Source organism: Pollicipes pollicipes, unplaced genomic scaffold (assembly GCF_011947565.3).
Source record: "Pollicipes pollicipes isolate AB1234 unplaced genomic scaffold, Ppol_2.1 Scaffold_4219;HRSCAF=4965_pilon_pilon_pilon, whole genome shotgun sequence".
Taxonomy (NCBI): domain Eukaryota; kingdom Metazoa; phylum Arthropoda; class Thecostraca; order Pollicipedomorpha; family Pollicipedidae; genus Pollicipes; species Pollicipes pollicipes.
The window spans coordinates 11,539,261-11,554,943 of record NW_023596448.1 but is presented as its reverse complement, the minus strand read 5'-3'; the positions used below and the strand labels follow the sequence as shown (position 1 = coordinate 11,554,943).

General features: G+C 54.6%; 1 protein-coding gene across 1 annotated transcript; it reads left to right on the top strand.

Moving 5' to 3' along the window:
• The first annotated feature begins 673 nt into the window (after nt 1-673).
• On the top strand, nt 674-10,717 carry LOC119095563 (ribosomal L1 domain-containing protein CG13096-like). The gene is made up of 4 exons (XM_037218415.1): nt 674-781; nt 3,156-3,312; nt 9,374-9,532; nt 10,064-10,717. The coding sequence occupies exons 1-4, from the start codon at nt 689-691 to the stop codon at nt 10,594-10,596; spliced, it is 942 nt and encodes a 313-aa protein (XP_037074310.1). The 5' UTR covers nt 674-688; the 3' UTR covers nt 10,597-10,717.
• The last annotated feature ends 4,966 nt before the right edge of the window (nt 10,718-15,683 follow it).

Genomic DNA, 15,683 nt, shown 5'->3' with positions numbered 1-15,683 from the left:
GAAGCTGCTTGTGAAACAAAACGCTCTTTTTTAACGGGATCGGCCCCGGTTCATGGAGTGCTGATGGTGTTAAACATCCCACGCCGTCATGAACAACCATTTGAAACAACAAAAAAAACGCAGCATATCACGTGGATTGCTGGGGATAGAAAGACGCCCTGTAGGATTCTGCTTAAATGCACTAAAATTTGCAAGGTGGATGTTTTATGTAAATTTCAGCTCTTAAATAGTTTAACATTAAGCTTTCCATTATTTTGTCGCATTCTCCATTTTGTTCTGTTTGCACGTGCAGCTTATGCTTCCTTGCCAGAGATCCTTAGTTACTGCTTATTTACTGCATTGCCTCTGCTACGCACTGTTGATATTGCACGCTTCCATGCGCGGACGCTAGACATGTAGTGCTTCAAAATCTCATCAGCCGAAAGTGCCATGGAGACCGAAATGTCTTCACGGAGGCCCGTAGGGGACCAAATTCAGTAAAAACGCAATCCATCATTAATGCGAGATTTACTGATAGGCGGAAAATACGAAAGGACTCGCAGTTGCGAAATGAGTTCGAAAATGAGATCTCGATATCGGCGCTCGACATCATCCAAGTTGTCATTTTCCGACAAAAAAACCTTGACTTTGGACACACACACTGTGATTGTGACCGAGCGGCGTTCACAGGCAGCCAGTGACGGTGAAGATGGACGCCAAGAACCTGGCCGATGAGATCGACAATGCCCTGAACTCCACCTACCTGCACCTGTACAACAGCGGCGACTCCAGCGCCGTACAGGTGAGCGTCCTGAACTCCACCTACCTGCACCTGTACAACAGCGGCGACTCCAGCGCCGTGCAGGTGAGCGTCCTGAACTCCACCTACCTGCACCTGTACAACAGCGGCGACTCCAGCGCCGTGCAGGTGAGCGTCCTGAACTCCACCTACCTGCACCTGTACAACAGCGGCGACTCCAGCGCCGTGCAGGTGAGCGTCCTGAACTCCACCTACCTGCACCTTTACAACAGCGGCGACTCCAGCGCCGTGCAGGTGAGCGCCGCGCTCAGGGGTCGAGGGTCAGGGTTTCGGATGGGGTGGTTCAGTGGGTCAGGCGGCTCAGACGGAATCATCTGGATCAGACGGATCAGATGGATCAGACTAAAGGGGGGCTCAGCGGATAGATGGCTCAGATGATGCGCACGGGTTGGGCCGGGCCACTTTCTTTCTGAAAGTGCCTGACGCGTGCGCTCTGGTATAACATCTCTTCCCTAAGAGGCACGTTAGCACATGATTGGTAGGTCTCACTGGGCGAAGCTGATTCTAGCACATATGCTTCCAACGCCAAATAACAGTTTGCTGATGAATCGCAGGCTGTGTGTAGCAAAAAGCAAAAACGCTACCATCTCGAGATTCCGGAAGTAAACGTTTGGCGGAGAGGTGATCGATGTAAACAAGCATAACTTTTTATATGAACGATTGGCTGAGCTGGTCTAGGCCGTGGACCATTCTTGGCGGTGTGAGTCGTCACCAACCTGCGGCAATTTTGCTATTTTTCCAATTCCTGTAACCAAACCGCGGCCTTATTCGTTTACGTTAGGTGAACTGAAATGAGTTTTCTCAGAGGTTAATAGCGTGTAGCTACGGATGTCGCAGCGCCATTCGCTCACCTCCAGCTTCAGGCCCATACGTGCTTGAGTCCCTCGGTCATCCGCCGGGTGACTAGGTGCGCAGGCTGTTAGATATGATGCATGGGCTATGCCGAAAAGTCACGTTGCTTCAGGCTGTGCTTGGAAGTACCACCGAGAACGAGCCCAAACACCCAAGCTTGCATTATCATGTAGCAGTGTGTGTGGGGAGATGGCCTAGAATTTCGAGCAAGAGCACAACTCAGCCAACATACAGCTGGTGGCGGCCCTCCGCTGCGCTGCGTCTGTGGAGGACCTGCACGACTGGCAGCCGTCCTCGTGCGGAGCCCAGCGGCCATGTTGCCGCCCAGCGCCAGTATCGCGTGATCCACAGGCCCCACCCCACACCCGACAACGCAATCCAGGCGCGAATTCCACCCGCACCCCCATGACAAGAATCGTCTCCCGTGTTGCCACGTGCCACACTCGCCGACCCCGCGGGCGCCGACGCCGACGCGCCGGGCGCCTCGGCCGACGTCCCCGTGTCCGACGCCCACGCCCCCCTGGGGCCGACGCCGACGTCCCCGTGCGCCGACGCCCACGTCCCTGGGGCCGACTCCGCCACCCCGGGCGCCTCGGCCGACGTCCCCGGGGGCCGACGCCGACGTCCCCGTGCGCCGACGCCCACGCCCCCTGGGGCCGACGCCCACGTCCCCGTGCGCCGACGCCCACGTCCCCTGGGGCCGACTCCGCCACCCCGGGCGCCTCGGCCGACGTCCCCGGGTGGCTCGGCCGCGGGTGGCAAGCTTCGGCGAGCGGCGCGTCGGTGGCGGCCGAGCGAGTGGACGCTTCACTACCGCTCGTGTCTCGCGCCCGCTGAAACGTTGGCCGTGGGGCCGAGTTGTCGGAGCGGTAAACGGGCGAAGCGACGGACGCGGCGCGGCGGCCCCTCCCGGCGTCGCCTGCACTGGTGCACGAATTGGAAGAGGGGGCTGGGTAGGACGTGTTCCTGGACGTGTCGTGTGAGCTGAGCGTTAGCGCCATGATGGTGAGCCATGGACAGCATTGACTTCAAAGGAGCCGGTCCGGCACGCCCGGTTGCCAGGCTCGCCCGCTCGCCCCGGTGACCCCGCCGGGCGGCGGCGCCGCTCGATGCCGCTGTGGTGGCTGACGCGCCCGACGGGACACAGGGAAGGAGGGGGCGGGTGGGGTGGGCTGAGCGGCAACTGGGCGTACGTGCTGCAGTCTGTGTTGCTTTCCTGATCTAGCACACCTCTTACGTGACGTCTTTTTTGTCCCGTTCTTTCACCTTTGCCGGATTGAAGGGAGGTAGAGCGGCATCGGCCGACCACAATTTTGATATTCAGTTTGCATATCACATCTCGTAAGTTAGTCATCATTGTCCCCAATTCGCTTTCGGCCTATTTGTAAACTGGCCTGTACCAGCCGAACCTTGCGCGAAGAGCACGCCTCAGCCACCCGTCGAGCGCGTCAGGAGCCACGCGCAGCACCGCTCTGACCGGGCGGCGGCCGCCGACCACCGGCAGGTGGGCCGCTGCGGCCAGACGGAGGAGCAGCTCTTCCAGAACGTGATGGCCGCGGTGGAGACGCTGAAACAGAAGTTCCCCGGCGGCCTGAAGAACGTCCGCTGCCTGCACCTCAAGCTGGACAAGTCGGTGGCCCTGCCCATCTTCGTCAGCACTGGTGAGCACGGTGGGGTGCGCGGGCTCGGGCGCGGGCCGCGCGTGGCTGTGATGTTGGTGTCTTGTTGCGTTTTGAGAGATGTGATATACTTGACGTGATGACGTCACGTGATTGTCACGTCAGCCAGGTGGCCGGCGCTGCATCCAGTAGGGAAGCCTTTTCCAATGTTCTGACATATTTCACACTCTTGGTATATGCTGGTGTAATTTTGAGCGCCCATTCGGCTAGCGAAATTTCTCAACGAAAATTTGCACACGTTGAATCATTTAAAGTTCTCCGGTTCAGGCATCGTCAGTTTAAGGCGCCTATCGCGGCCACATATCACGCTGGTTGCCCAGAATTCGCCTTTTGTCAGTCGGATTTGCTTTTGACACAGGAATTAGATGTACGCTCCAACAATTTCTTTGCCATTCGTCGCCGGGCCATATTGAACCATTACACCGCCATTCATTAGATTCAGACCTGGCATTTCGGTAAGAGTTTAAAGAGTAACGTAGACGCTCATTAGAGCAAGAAGCGGTATAGAAGGAGCTCGCTCATATTTAAAGGGTTTATGTTAGCGCTTTATCGCAGTATGCGTTAGTTGCTTTTTACGTGCATGTACCGAACCACATGGCGTGTTCATTTAGTGATGCGATCTTCAATTACGTATCGTAGGTCCTGCCCAAAATTGGGATGGGTGTCGTGTCTGTCTTCTCTCGGCGTGGCCGAGATGGGCCTAAACCCCCCCTCGCTGTGGTAGCTGTATCACGCTACGTTGGCTGCCGCTGTGAGCAGGGATGCTCATTTTTCGGCGGAGGAATTCTTGGTAGTTTTTCGCTGTTCGGTGCCCATGGTAGAAGTGTATACATTTTGTTTAGCTACCATTGCTGCTATTGTCGGCTAACGTGCCCACTTTTCAGTGAAGGAATTCGATGGTTTTTAAAATCGAAAGTGCATGTTTAAAACGTTGAACACGGTTGGCATACATAAGAGAGACCACTTAAACGCCCATTTTACGGAATCGTGACCTTAGCTGATTGGTGACAGCCAGTGCAAGCCACGGCCTGACGTGGCTCGGACGTACATCGGCTGTGATGGCGGTCTTCATCGACCTCCGGCCGTCCTCCACCTCTGTCCAGTGCGGTCAGCAACGTCGGCCGCAGTGCCCGCGGACCGCCTGCACTGCGTGACCGCACGAGTCTCGGGCCGCACCGTCGTGAACAGGCCGCAAACCACACCGGACCGGGACTGTGCGCCGCGCAGATTGCCATTGCGGGCCATGTGTAGACATCTGGCTTGTACCTGCGCTTTCACGACTCACGACGAGAGATTGGTGGCTGGATTGTGAAAATCACTTGCTTACGTCACACCACCGTGTTTGCGTTTGTGAACATGGCGCTCACCGGGAGGGCTGCAGTTTATCGGGTCACGTGTCATTTACAGACACTCGCCCAGTTGGCGGGCGTGAGAAGTAGTTGACGCGCCCAATAAGGTTTTTTACCTCATAGCATGGTAACAAGAAATATCAGCTGCGTCACCATTTGCCATCGACGCGCCATAAAGCCCCGACTGCGGACAGGACTCGCCGGATTTGACGGCGGAAGCGGCCGCGTACTGCCCCCATACTTAAACGGCTCCTTTCAAGCCTCCATCCGCTCTTTACTGACGCCAGTAATGCATGCAGTTGTATAACTGTGGGCAAGGCTGCACCTAATGTATTTTCATTTCCGGTTTTAATGGTAGGGCATACATGTTTGCTGTGTTCAGCTTCGGCTGACAAAGACGTGTGCCGGTGACTGGCCCCGCATCAGTCACCTCCACTGGCCCCGCATCAGTCACCTCCACTGGCCCCGCATCAGTCACCTCCACTGGCCGCTGTATGTTCCTTTGACGTCATGCGATGTGTGATGCACGCTTCGCTGGCCGCAGTCCGGTCACTGCCCGGACCGTCTCGCGTGCCAGACCCGCGTCGCCGTCCACACCGCCCTCGAAACCGACAGCGCCCCGTGCGGAGCAGGCCCGACGCGGCGGCGACACTGCGGAGGGCCATGCAGCCAGCTGTCGGCTGACCTTTCGAGTGGCCTATTCTGGGCAGCTGGGTCCGACTCGAGGCCTGCGGGCACGGACTGAGCGGCGCCCAGGGCCCTGCCGACAGGGCATCGCCCGCGGTCGCGCCCGCCGACCGCATGGGGAGGGGGAGGGGGAGCGGCGTGCGATCGAACGACGCGTGCGGAGTCCTAGGGCAGCGGCGCACCGGGTGCGACCGGACGAGCGGTTGCATGGGAGATCCGTCCCTCTTTCCCCTATCTCGCTTCATCCTGCGTCCTCGCGACGCCCCGCCTGTCCGGGGCAGGCTGCATGCGTCAGCTACGAGTGGGCCGAGAGCCCCGTGGGAGGGGACCCCGACCGGGTACCCAACGCGCATGCGCGGGTTAAAGCCGGGTGGTTGGCCCCCAGGCGTTTGCGAGTCTGCTCCACCGTTAACTATTTTCGTTCGTCTCATAGCCCTGAAATGATCATTTCTGGTCGAAAGGGCTCTAATCCAAAAAACCAAGAGCGGTGGCGTGGTCTGCCCCCCCCCCCCCTCTCCTCCGTGCGATGGCTTGGGCGCCGCTCCGGAAGCGACGCGCGCTCCCCGGTGAGCGGGAGGAGGAGGTCCGCTGGCGCCACCGGCCGCCCACCTGGCGCGTGGGGCAGCAAGCAGGCGCGACGCGGTCGACCAGCGGTCGCTGTCGCGTCGGAAGTGTTGAAGAGTGCAGTGCTGACGTGGAAATGGGGCGTAGTGGATGTTGTTTTTAAGTCGGCAATGCGTGTTCATAAAGCGCTGTGGCATTGGCGTGTAAGAATTGAGGGGATTTTGCGAATGTTTCAGGAAGGGTGCGGTTATCAAGTGAAGTCATGTTTTTACAACGGAGGCTGCATGTTGGGATAACTTTTCTTTAACGGAGCGAATTTTCGGCTTCAGCTGTATGATCAGACCCCACCTTCGCACTCTCCGAGATGCTAATATAACTGCAACCTCTGATAGCATATGGATGTCTTAGCGTCCAGAAGGGTATTGCTTCTTATTCTGCTAGTGAAGTTTTACGGCGTTTGGTAAAAATGTACTGTAACACTGCACTGCGAACAAAAGGCAGTCCCAGTCCGTGCAATTAACGTCGGGAAACGTAATGTGTGTTGAATGCTAAACAGCTGCTCAGGTGGTCGAGCCGTGTCTAGTACTGATTTAAGATGGGGGGGGGGGGGGGGGGGGGGCGAACGACATCGTTTGAAGGAGAGAAAGGCAATCGTATTTACAGCACTGTTCGTTGCTATATGTAAGGATACTGAAGCACTAAATATGAGTCAGAAAGACTATCCTACAGTGCCGCTGGCCAGACTGGTGGTGAGCAGTCTCACTACCTTTTGTATGGAAGGGGAGCACTGCGCAAATGCCTCTGACGTGAGTTCCACACATTTCAAATTGCATGCGGCAACACAGGATGTCGCATTTTGGACTCGGACAGGTCATTACCGGCGTGTGCTTTGCTGCAATCCCTTGCACAAAGCGCACAGGAAGTGGCGGATGTCGCCTTTTCAGGTGCACTACGAACATAATTCTTCATTCTTCCTTGTGATACAATAGTGTTGGGTTTACTAAGGCTTGCACGATGCCTTATTTTTCATGCAAGGGGTTGTTTAATGATGCGTTATGCAAAGCGTGCCTTCCAGACGTGAATCGGCGCGGACTCATTCGTAATTGCACATGGGCATGGTGTCATAAACTGATATTTCACGATCACCTGCATGTTGATCGTCGACATCTCAACCCTCCGCTCAACACCCTAGCTTCCCAACGTCAGCGTCTCAACGCCAACGATAAACGCGTCGACGTCACCGCTGTCACGTCTTTCGTCCCACGGCCCACCAGGTGCAGTGCCTCCTGTAGCATGCAGATAGGAAGAGCACAGCACGAGGCGTCATCCCCAGAAATCAATAGAGTGAACGAGGCAAGGTGCGGGCGCACCTCGTGTTCTGTTCGTGGGCGAGCGTTTCACCCAGGGGCCGTATTTTGGCCGCCCGTTGCAGGGCTCGCTCTCGGTTTTGGTACCACCGAGACTGCAGGCCCAGCTGGCTTACAATAATTCAAGTGCGCGATGCGTACGCGTCCGGGGTGTGAGCCAAACATGGCCTTTGGTGAGCGTTAATGGAGGAGTCATCATAGCTATCGACACTAGTCGGGCGGGTTTGTATTGTTTCTGACCGCGCGTTTGCAACTAGCCAGTCTTTCCGTGTTGTCGAGCAATGGTATGAGTGGGGTGAACGCTTTTTATCATCGCGTTTCGCCTTAGAATTCTGGCGTGCTGTGATGTGGCCAGGAATTGGGAAAATACAAAATGCACTCGACAGTATGCAGCTACAAAGTTACGCGTGGCGTGTCCAACCTCAATGAAGCCATCAGCTGGCAACGAAATCCATACATGTGTGTTTTGCCGGCCTAATTGGCTAAACAACGGCAAGTTGACCCTTTCTTGAGTTGATTTGCGACAGAGCTGCGGCGCAGGGCGTGCGGAGCGCAGGCTTGGTGCCGCGCCATGCACTGCTGACGCGCCCTCTCCTTTGTCGCCCATGCGGCCTCAGCGTGGGTGCAGGAATTCAATTTTTGCTTCTCTGATATTTGGGAGCCTGTCGCCGAATGCAGCAAGCTGCTGTTTGGTTCCCTGGCTGATACCATGCTTGACTCGTAATCGGTGCTTCGTAGGCCCGTTACCGGTATGTCCTTGACATATTGGTTTGATGTAGTATCATTTAATTGCCATTTTTTTTGCGTAGCTTGACGAGGAACAGAATGAACATATCATTGACATGCGTGGCAGCCATGCCGTGGCTGTGTGACTCCTAAGATATACACCATTAGGATTTACAAGCCCATAAGCTCTGTTATGCCTCCAATCACCATTGCCCCCATTAGCTATGCGCCAGTACGTCGTTCATTAAAGGCCAGCGAGATCGGTGTTGTGTCGGCTGCCATAAATGGGCACCATTATTGGGACACGCGTTTTGCGATACCATCTTAGCCGGTCGAAGTAATTACTGCGGAATTCTTCCAGCCGTCAATAGCAGAACGCTCTTCGCAAAGCTTGCGCAAAACAGCCAGGGTGCACACCGCAGGCTACAAATCCCTCCCCCCCCCCACCCCACCTGTCGCTAATGCGAATACGTTTGCCACCGATGGGTCCCCGCTCTTGGCAGCGCGATTCAGAGTACGCATCCCACGTCACATCCTGCCCGTCACGCTAACATGCGGCGGGGTCCTCCTTATCCCAGTTAAATGACTCATTGCCACGGGTCCTCCTTATCCCTGTTAAATGACTCGCCACTTAGCAGCGATCGATTTCGACTGAATCGAATAAGCGTCCGGTGCCTGCGTCGCCTGTTCAGAAACTGGAGCCAGCCTGGCGTAGGAGCTGGTCTGCGCAGAAGCTGGGGCCGGCGTACCGTGGCCGCCTCACTTCAGCAGGGACGGCGTGCCGTGGCCGTCTCAGTTCAGCAGGGACGGCGTGCCGTGGCTGCCTCACTTCAGCAGGAACGGCGTGCCGTGGCCGCCTCAGTTCAGCAGGGCCGGCGTGCCGTGGCCGCCTCAGTTCAGTAGGGACGGCGTGCCGTGGCCGCCTCAGTTCAGCAGGAACGGCGTGCCGTGGCCGCCTCAGTTCAGCAGGAACGGCGTGCCGTGGCCGCCTCAGTTCAGCAGGAACGGCGTGCCGTGGCCGCCTCAGTTCAGCAGGGCCGGCGTGTCGTGGCCGCCTCAGTTCAGCAGGAACGGCGTGCCGTGGCCGCCTCAGTTCAGCAGGAACGGCGTGCCGTGGCCGCCTCAGTTCAGCAGGGCCGGCGTGTCGTGGCCGCCTCAGTTCAGCAGGGACGGCGTGCCGTGGCCGCCTCAGTTCAGCAGGGACGGCGTGCCGTGGCCGCCTCAGTTCGGCTCAGTTCAGCAGCTGTCTGGGAGGTGGCGCGACCGCAGCGTCGCCACAGTCGTCACCGCAGCTAGCGCCTGCGGTCTGGGTGCTAGCCGTGTCGCTAACGTGCCGCGCCGCGCCGGCAGTGTCGGCGAACGCGGTCCCGGTGCCGGCGGCGCGCCGTCAGCCGGGTAGCGGCCGGAGCCCGGTGGTCGGCGAGCTGAGCACTGTCCGCGCTCAGTCTGACGTCATCGTCAACCGCTTCGGCGACGTCGAGGTGGTCCAGAGGCGGCCTCTCAGCGACGGTTAGTGGTGGCGGCCAGTCCACATCGATTCTGGCAAATGTTGTCTTTTTGTGAGCCCCAGTATGTCCATTGTGTTCGTGTTTATCTGTCTTCCGTTGATGAGGTAGCGTATGACCTTTTTCGCTGTTACCTGCCATAAATCGCCGACAATTAGTGTTTCGTTGTCGACGGTAAAGTAGCAATCAGCACGAAGACCCACGAGTAATGGCATGCGTGCGTACGAGAAACGTGCGTTCTGTTTGTGTCCCTGGCCTAGTTGTAGCAATAACACAGCCTCATCGGATGCCCCTCTTCCTGTATATTAATGCTGCGCTTACTGTGCTCAGGAGTGCACAATGACGAACGCAGTCGACGTATCCTAGAACACCCATAAACAACTAATTGTGACCCCTTCGTATGTTTCGCTGTCTGGCATGTCATGTCTCCAGCAGTTATAAAGTTCATTTTGCGGCGCTGCGCTGCCCGGCGGCGCCCCTGTAGCGGCACTCGCGAGCGTTACGTCACTTACGATCGCTGCGTGCTCTACTGCAGATGAGGAGCTGACAGACGAGGAGGAGGAAAACTCCGCCGGCCGCCGCAGCCGCAAGCGAGCTAAGAAACAGCCACCGCCGGCCAAGAAGTCCCCGGCGCCGGCGGAGGCGGTGGCGCCGGCGGCCGAGCCTGACTCGTCGGACGAGGAGGATCTGGAGCTGGCGGCGCGGGAGCGACAGTTCCTCGATCAACTGGCCTCCGAGAAGGCGGGCGCCGCGCCCGGCCCGGCCGCGCTCCAGGGCGAGGCCGGCGGGAGGCCTGGCGGTGGTCAGAAGAGCCGCGCCGGCCACGCCAAGAAGGCATCAGGCGTTATGGCAAAGCAGGGCCAGGTGACTACCGACGCAAGGCGCGGGTTGCGCGAGAAAGGTGCGCGTGCACAGAAGACCGGTCCGGTCACAGCGAGAGCCCAGCGCGGCGGACATGCGAAGAAAGGAAAGTCTTTGACGCCAGTCAAGAACGAGAAAGTCTCTCCTGCCAAAATGTATTCAAAGAAAAAGATCAAGGGCATAGGAAAGATGAAAAAAGTAAAGTGACGTTGGAAATGGTGTAAAGGAAATGACCGCAAGCAGGCCTAAGCGCCCTGCGAGAAGCTGTACAGAGGACGTGTTGGGGCCGGCTTTTTTTGGTGACAATACACATCTCATCGCCAGAGAATTTTTCTGTTGTTTGCGAAAAGCCGACGATTCACATTAGGCAGCGCTGCACTTTTTGACGCTACATTGACAGATTTTGCAGACCGTATAGTGTATAGTGATCGTAAGCATAGCGATCGTCGTTCAGTTGAGCGCGGTGAGCTGGTCTCGGAGCGCGGCATTTCCGACCACCTCGTGCGATTTGGTACTGAAATGTTGACTGGGAGCTCTTGGTGTGCATTTTAAATGGAAGGAGTGGGTTATTCAAATGCGCGCACATTCTAGATATGAAATATCACGGTTCGCATGATACATACACTCACGTAGTATAACATGCTTACATTACGTCTTACCATTTATTACAAATCATGTTCGCTCACCTATACTTATCTTTCACGCACCGGTCTGCGCATCGGAGACGCTGCGTGTGCCAGCTATTGTGGCACCATCTTCAAACAGTACTGGAGCGGAGCAACTCCCTGTCGGCCGTCCCGGTACTGAGTGCAGCGAGCTCCTTGTGGTGAACGCCATCAGCCGATCGGGGTTATCGCGCCCCGTCCCTCATACGACGGGGTCACCCGGCGTGCCAAGCTGACGTGGACCCACTGGGCTCCAGCTGGGGCCCGGGAGGGGTGGGCTGTCAAGCTGCGGCGTGGCCTGCTCAGTTGGAAGCAGGTACCCCGCCGGCACTAAACCTTATGCCGATGAGCGGTCCGTGGCGGCATCACTGCAGTTTAGCCGCGGGGCTGAGAACGGCAGCAGGACCGGAGAAACGCTACATCGCGTGCTCTCAGAGGTGGGCGAGAAATGAGATTCTGAACGCTGTGATGTAATAAGACATCATTTGATGTCAACTTGGCTTTTAACTTATTTAGTTTTCGTATAGATAAGACAGCACTAATAGCCTTGTTCCTCGTAGAATAACCAGGAGAATAGAGAGATGGGTGAATTTGTATTTCGATTATGAGCCTTTATCAAAACAAATATCAATCATTAATTCGGTTGTTTACGATGATAAACGCGAAGACGGATATGTGTATTGCAATAAAAACAACCAAGATTTTTAGCTTACGAAAGAATTTAGTGCTGATATTCGTTTCAATAGACATGCAGCCGAAATACCAGTCCATCTATCTCGCCATTCTCCTGGCTATTCTACGAGGAGTGAGCGTTTTAGAACTGTCTTCTCTATATGCATAATGTTCCTCGCAAACGCACGTAACAACTTTCGTTATTTTTATTTTTATCTTATTTATTTTTTGTGCAATATACATGGCCGTCTTCGCGCCGGCCTCACACGCTGGTCTGCGCAAACGTTAGCGCTTTGGCGCCGAGCAGACGCAATTTGCTGGCCATTTTTAAATTGTTGAGTATTTTGGGAAATTTAGGATGCAATTTGTCTCCTGATGCGTTTTTTGGGCCCGATAGCAACGCAACAGGCCCGCCCAATAGCGCATGGTACAATGCAAGGCTGCAAAGACGCTGACCGAAGACTTTGTGCGTTGGTACAAGTAAAATGACCATCTCTTTGGGAGCGAACCACCCTGCCATCACAACTATAAGGCGTTGGATTGTAGCTCTGAAAGCCGTTCTAATTTTCCTGTCTCCCTGCCCGCTTCACTCCCGTTCGGCGTCAGTACGTATTAGATCGCACACTTGAACGGGGGAGGGGGAGGGGGGGGGGGGGTAGTAGCTGGGGTGGAAATGTGTTCGGCTTCCACTTCGGGGGTGCGGGTACAGTGTTTCCGACTTATGCCTAATCATCGCCAGAGGCCTTTTAACTGACATCCAATGGCCCGGCCCTGCAGACTGGAGGTCCTTAGAGCAACCCCTGGCCAGCTCCTCAGCCCTTCGAGCCCTCCAATCGGCCCTTTGGTCGTCGATCCCGAGGGGTCCCCTGGATCCCGAGGAACCGCAGGGACCATATGCGTCTTGTGCCTGCTCCACCCTGCCTGCGCCCGTATGTGAGATGACATCGTATCGACGATAGGCACAAATTAGTACCATTGAAAGTACCTACGAGATTCCTTATATCCAAAAGGCCAATTTCATTACGGCGCGGGATGCCAGCCAGACTTAACCAGATCACAGTGAATATCTCGCGCTTGCAATTAAGTAAGCGCAGCTGTCCGCCACACTTTACGCCGACTGGTCATGTCCAAACGCAAGGGTGAAAAGGAGCTTTTTCTGTCACCGATGGAATCTGCAACCGTCGAAATTGTCATCTGCGAGTAGCTAAATTGTGACCATCTTTCAGAAACCGCTGCAATATAACTAAATTTGATAAACTACGGAAAATAAAGACAAGTTAAGTACAATGCGGCATGACACATCAAACGCTTTTTTGTTTTGTTTCGGAAGCTCATTTGCAGTAAGTAAAGTATTATTTGCCGGCCATCAAATGCCTATGATGATTGAGACTAACTACTAAAATTATCAAATAAACGCACGCTTGACATAATCAGCCTAGAAGCGTGTAGTTTCCTATTCGGTTCGTGCGGGGGGAGGGAGGGGAAGTGTGCCTCCCAACCGGAGATGTAGTTTCATATGTTAAGTTATCATCTTTATCCATCGTTTTTCATAGATCATAATTTCTAACTGTGAAAAGAAATTGCGTCAAATCTGAGGGGAAAACGGTTTTAAGTGCATTTCGTAAGCAGGCTCGGCCATTTTTTCTTTCTGACCCTCCTCCCCCCTGCTTTCTCCCTAACCCCCGCGTAATTCGCAAAACTACATCCTTCGCTGTAGCCCTACATTTCAACATGGCTCTACAGGCACGACAAAACAATATCACTTTTGGTTTCGTGACGTCATCGCGTAATTGGCTGGAAGTGTTGGCAACCCTCGCTATCTTCGCATAATTATTGCTGGTACAGAGCTCGCACTTTCCAACATAATCCTAATTATTTAAAGCAAAACCCATGCAATATTATTATCAACAACTGCAAACGACGTTTTGAACACCTCTGGCACACTCATTTAGCTTTACATGCAATACGATCACAATTAAAATCGTTTTATCTCGCACCTGTCCACCAATCAGTACGCAAAGTCTGAGGCGCAACGTGCAATGTACGAGGCCTTCACCAGAGATGCTCGATCTCCCACCTCAAAGCCGCTGTTCCTCTCAGCAGCAGGAAGCTCCGGATGAATCCTTGATACATGTCGCTCCAACGTCCTCCATTTACTTCTGAAGCTACAGCTCAAGTATCCACAACCAACAACCTTAGATCGGCAGGGCTTTTCAACGCTGTTACCTTAAAAAAACAAAACTGATGATACTTGCCAGTCAGCTTCTCACGACATGAACACACCAACATCAGCCTGCAGCATTGTACTGAAGCCAATGCACCACCGCGTGGCGAGCACTCGAGCCCATCTGTCTCGAACGGCACGACGCTTTCAAACGCTGCGTAGCAAACTGACTGCGCTCATCCATAGGCGCGGGAACAGAGGGGAGGGTCAAGGGGGACGCTTGCCCTCCCCAAGTTTTGGACTGGGGGGCGTGCCCCCCCCCCCCCCTCCCCAAACTTTGATAAGGCTAGGGATCAGTTACTGCAGGAACGGATCGCTGTCAGGGCTGATCGTAAGGTTTTCACATAAGAAATGAGGTTATTGGTCTCGAAGGAATTGTTGGAAATAGACGAGCTGGTTGTGCTTTTCCTTCACAACAGTCAGCAATAAACACCTGCAAAGCCTGCATTTGGTTCTTTTCCGTCACGTATATTCCGTACTTTTGTGGATTGGAGCCAAACTCCAACTTGTAGCCAGTTTCTCAAAACAGATATTAGCATTAGGTAGCATTTGGCTACGTTTGCTTTCGTCGTCAAAATGATGCAGCTGCCGGTGATAAATAAATGCTCCACCACGGTTACCAGCACCGTTATAGAGTGCGTTAAACATTGTTTAGGTTCTTCAAGAAAAGAACCACAGGCGCCAGATGCGAACGCGTCTTTTGACTAAGCCAGAAGTTCATCAGAGATACGTCAAGGCAAAAGGTGCCCATGTCCGGCCTGTTCGATGTCTCGAGTACATATTTTGAACAGAACGGTGCGTAAGGTGGGGTGTCCATGGCCTGGCGGGCTGCCGTACTGTTGACTTTCTGGAAAGGTGTTGATTTGATAATGTAAGTTTACTGCAATTTTCATGTGTATCATACTACACCATCTTACTGCTGGCACTCTTCCATGACTTCCTAGCAACCCACTAACCTCCACTACCAACCATCAATATTTGATATCGAATGTGCTCAAAATATTTGGTCATGCCCAAAACAAAGCCCGCGTATGTGTGATAAGAGAATTTGTCTGTAAAAAATAGCATTTGACTGTGAATAGCTGGCAGGTAACTTTGCCTATTGATATTAGCTCTTTATCACCAATGTCGGTGTAGTCGAAGTGTAAAAATGCCCTTTACTATCCGATGTTTTATTTAGCTCAGTCGAGGCTTACTTGACAGAGGGCGTCTGAAAGCAAATGCGAACCATGAATGTCAGCAACGATATCACAAAATCACCACATTCTCCCCCACCTACCAGTTAACATCGCTCGACAACAGAAACGCTCGAACACGCCTACTTGCGCTTTGACCCTGTGTCGCGATTAGCGATGGAGGGCTCCGGTAACAGAGTGCATTACGCAGCCACTCGGGCGTTACCCACACTATACACGTTCATAGCCGCGCAATGACCATTTACAGATCATTTACATGACGTGGTCCGGAGGCGCTCAGGCGCGCTTGTTTTAAGAGAGGAGCGTCGCAATGGCCTCGCCGGAACAGACTCGGACAGGGACGCCTTGTTCTTTAAAGAGCTGTGTCTGTATCTGAAGGCACTGATGGCGGTCATGGAGGTGGTACGGAAAGCATCTTCATCATGTGGTCGGGCACCGAGGGGAGCAGTAGGCGGAACATTCAGCGCAATTGGCGGCTCTGAAAGTGAGGTGTCTCCAGGGACAGTTGAATGATGCTCGGCCGGACAGGCGTCCTGG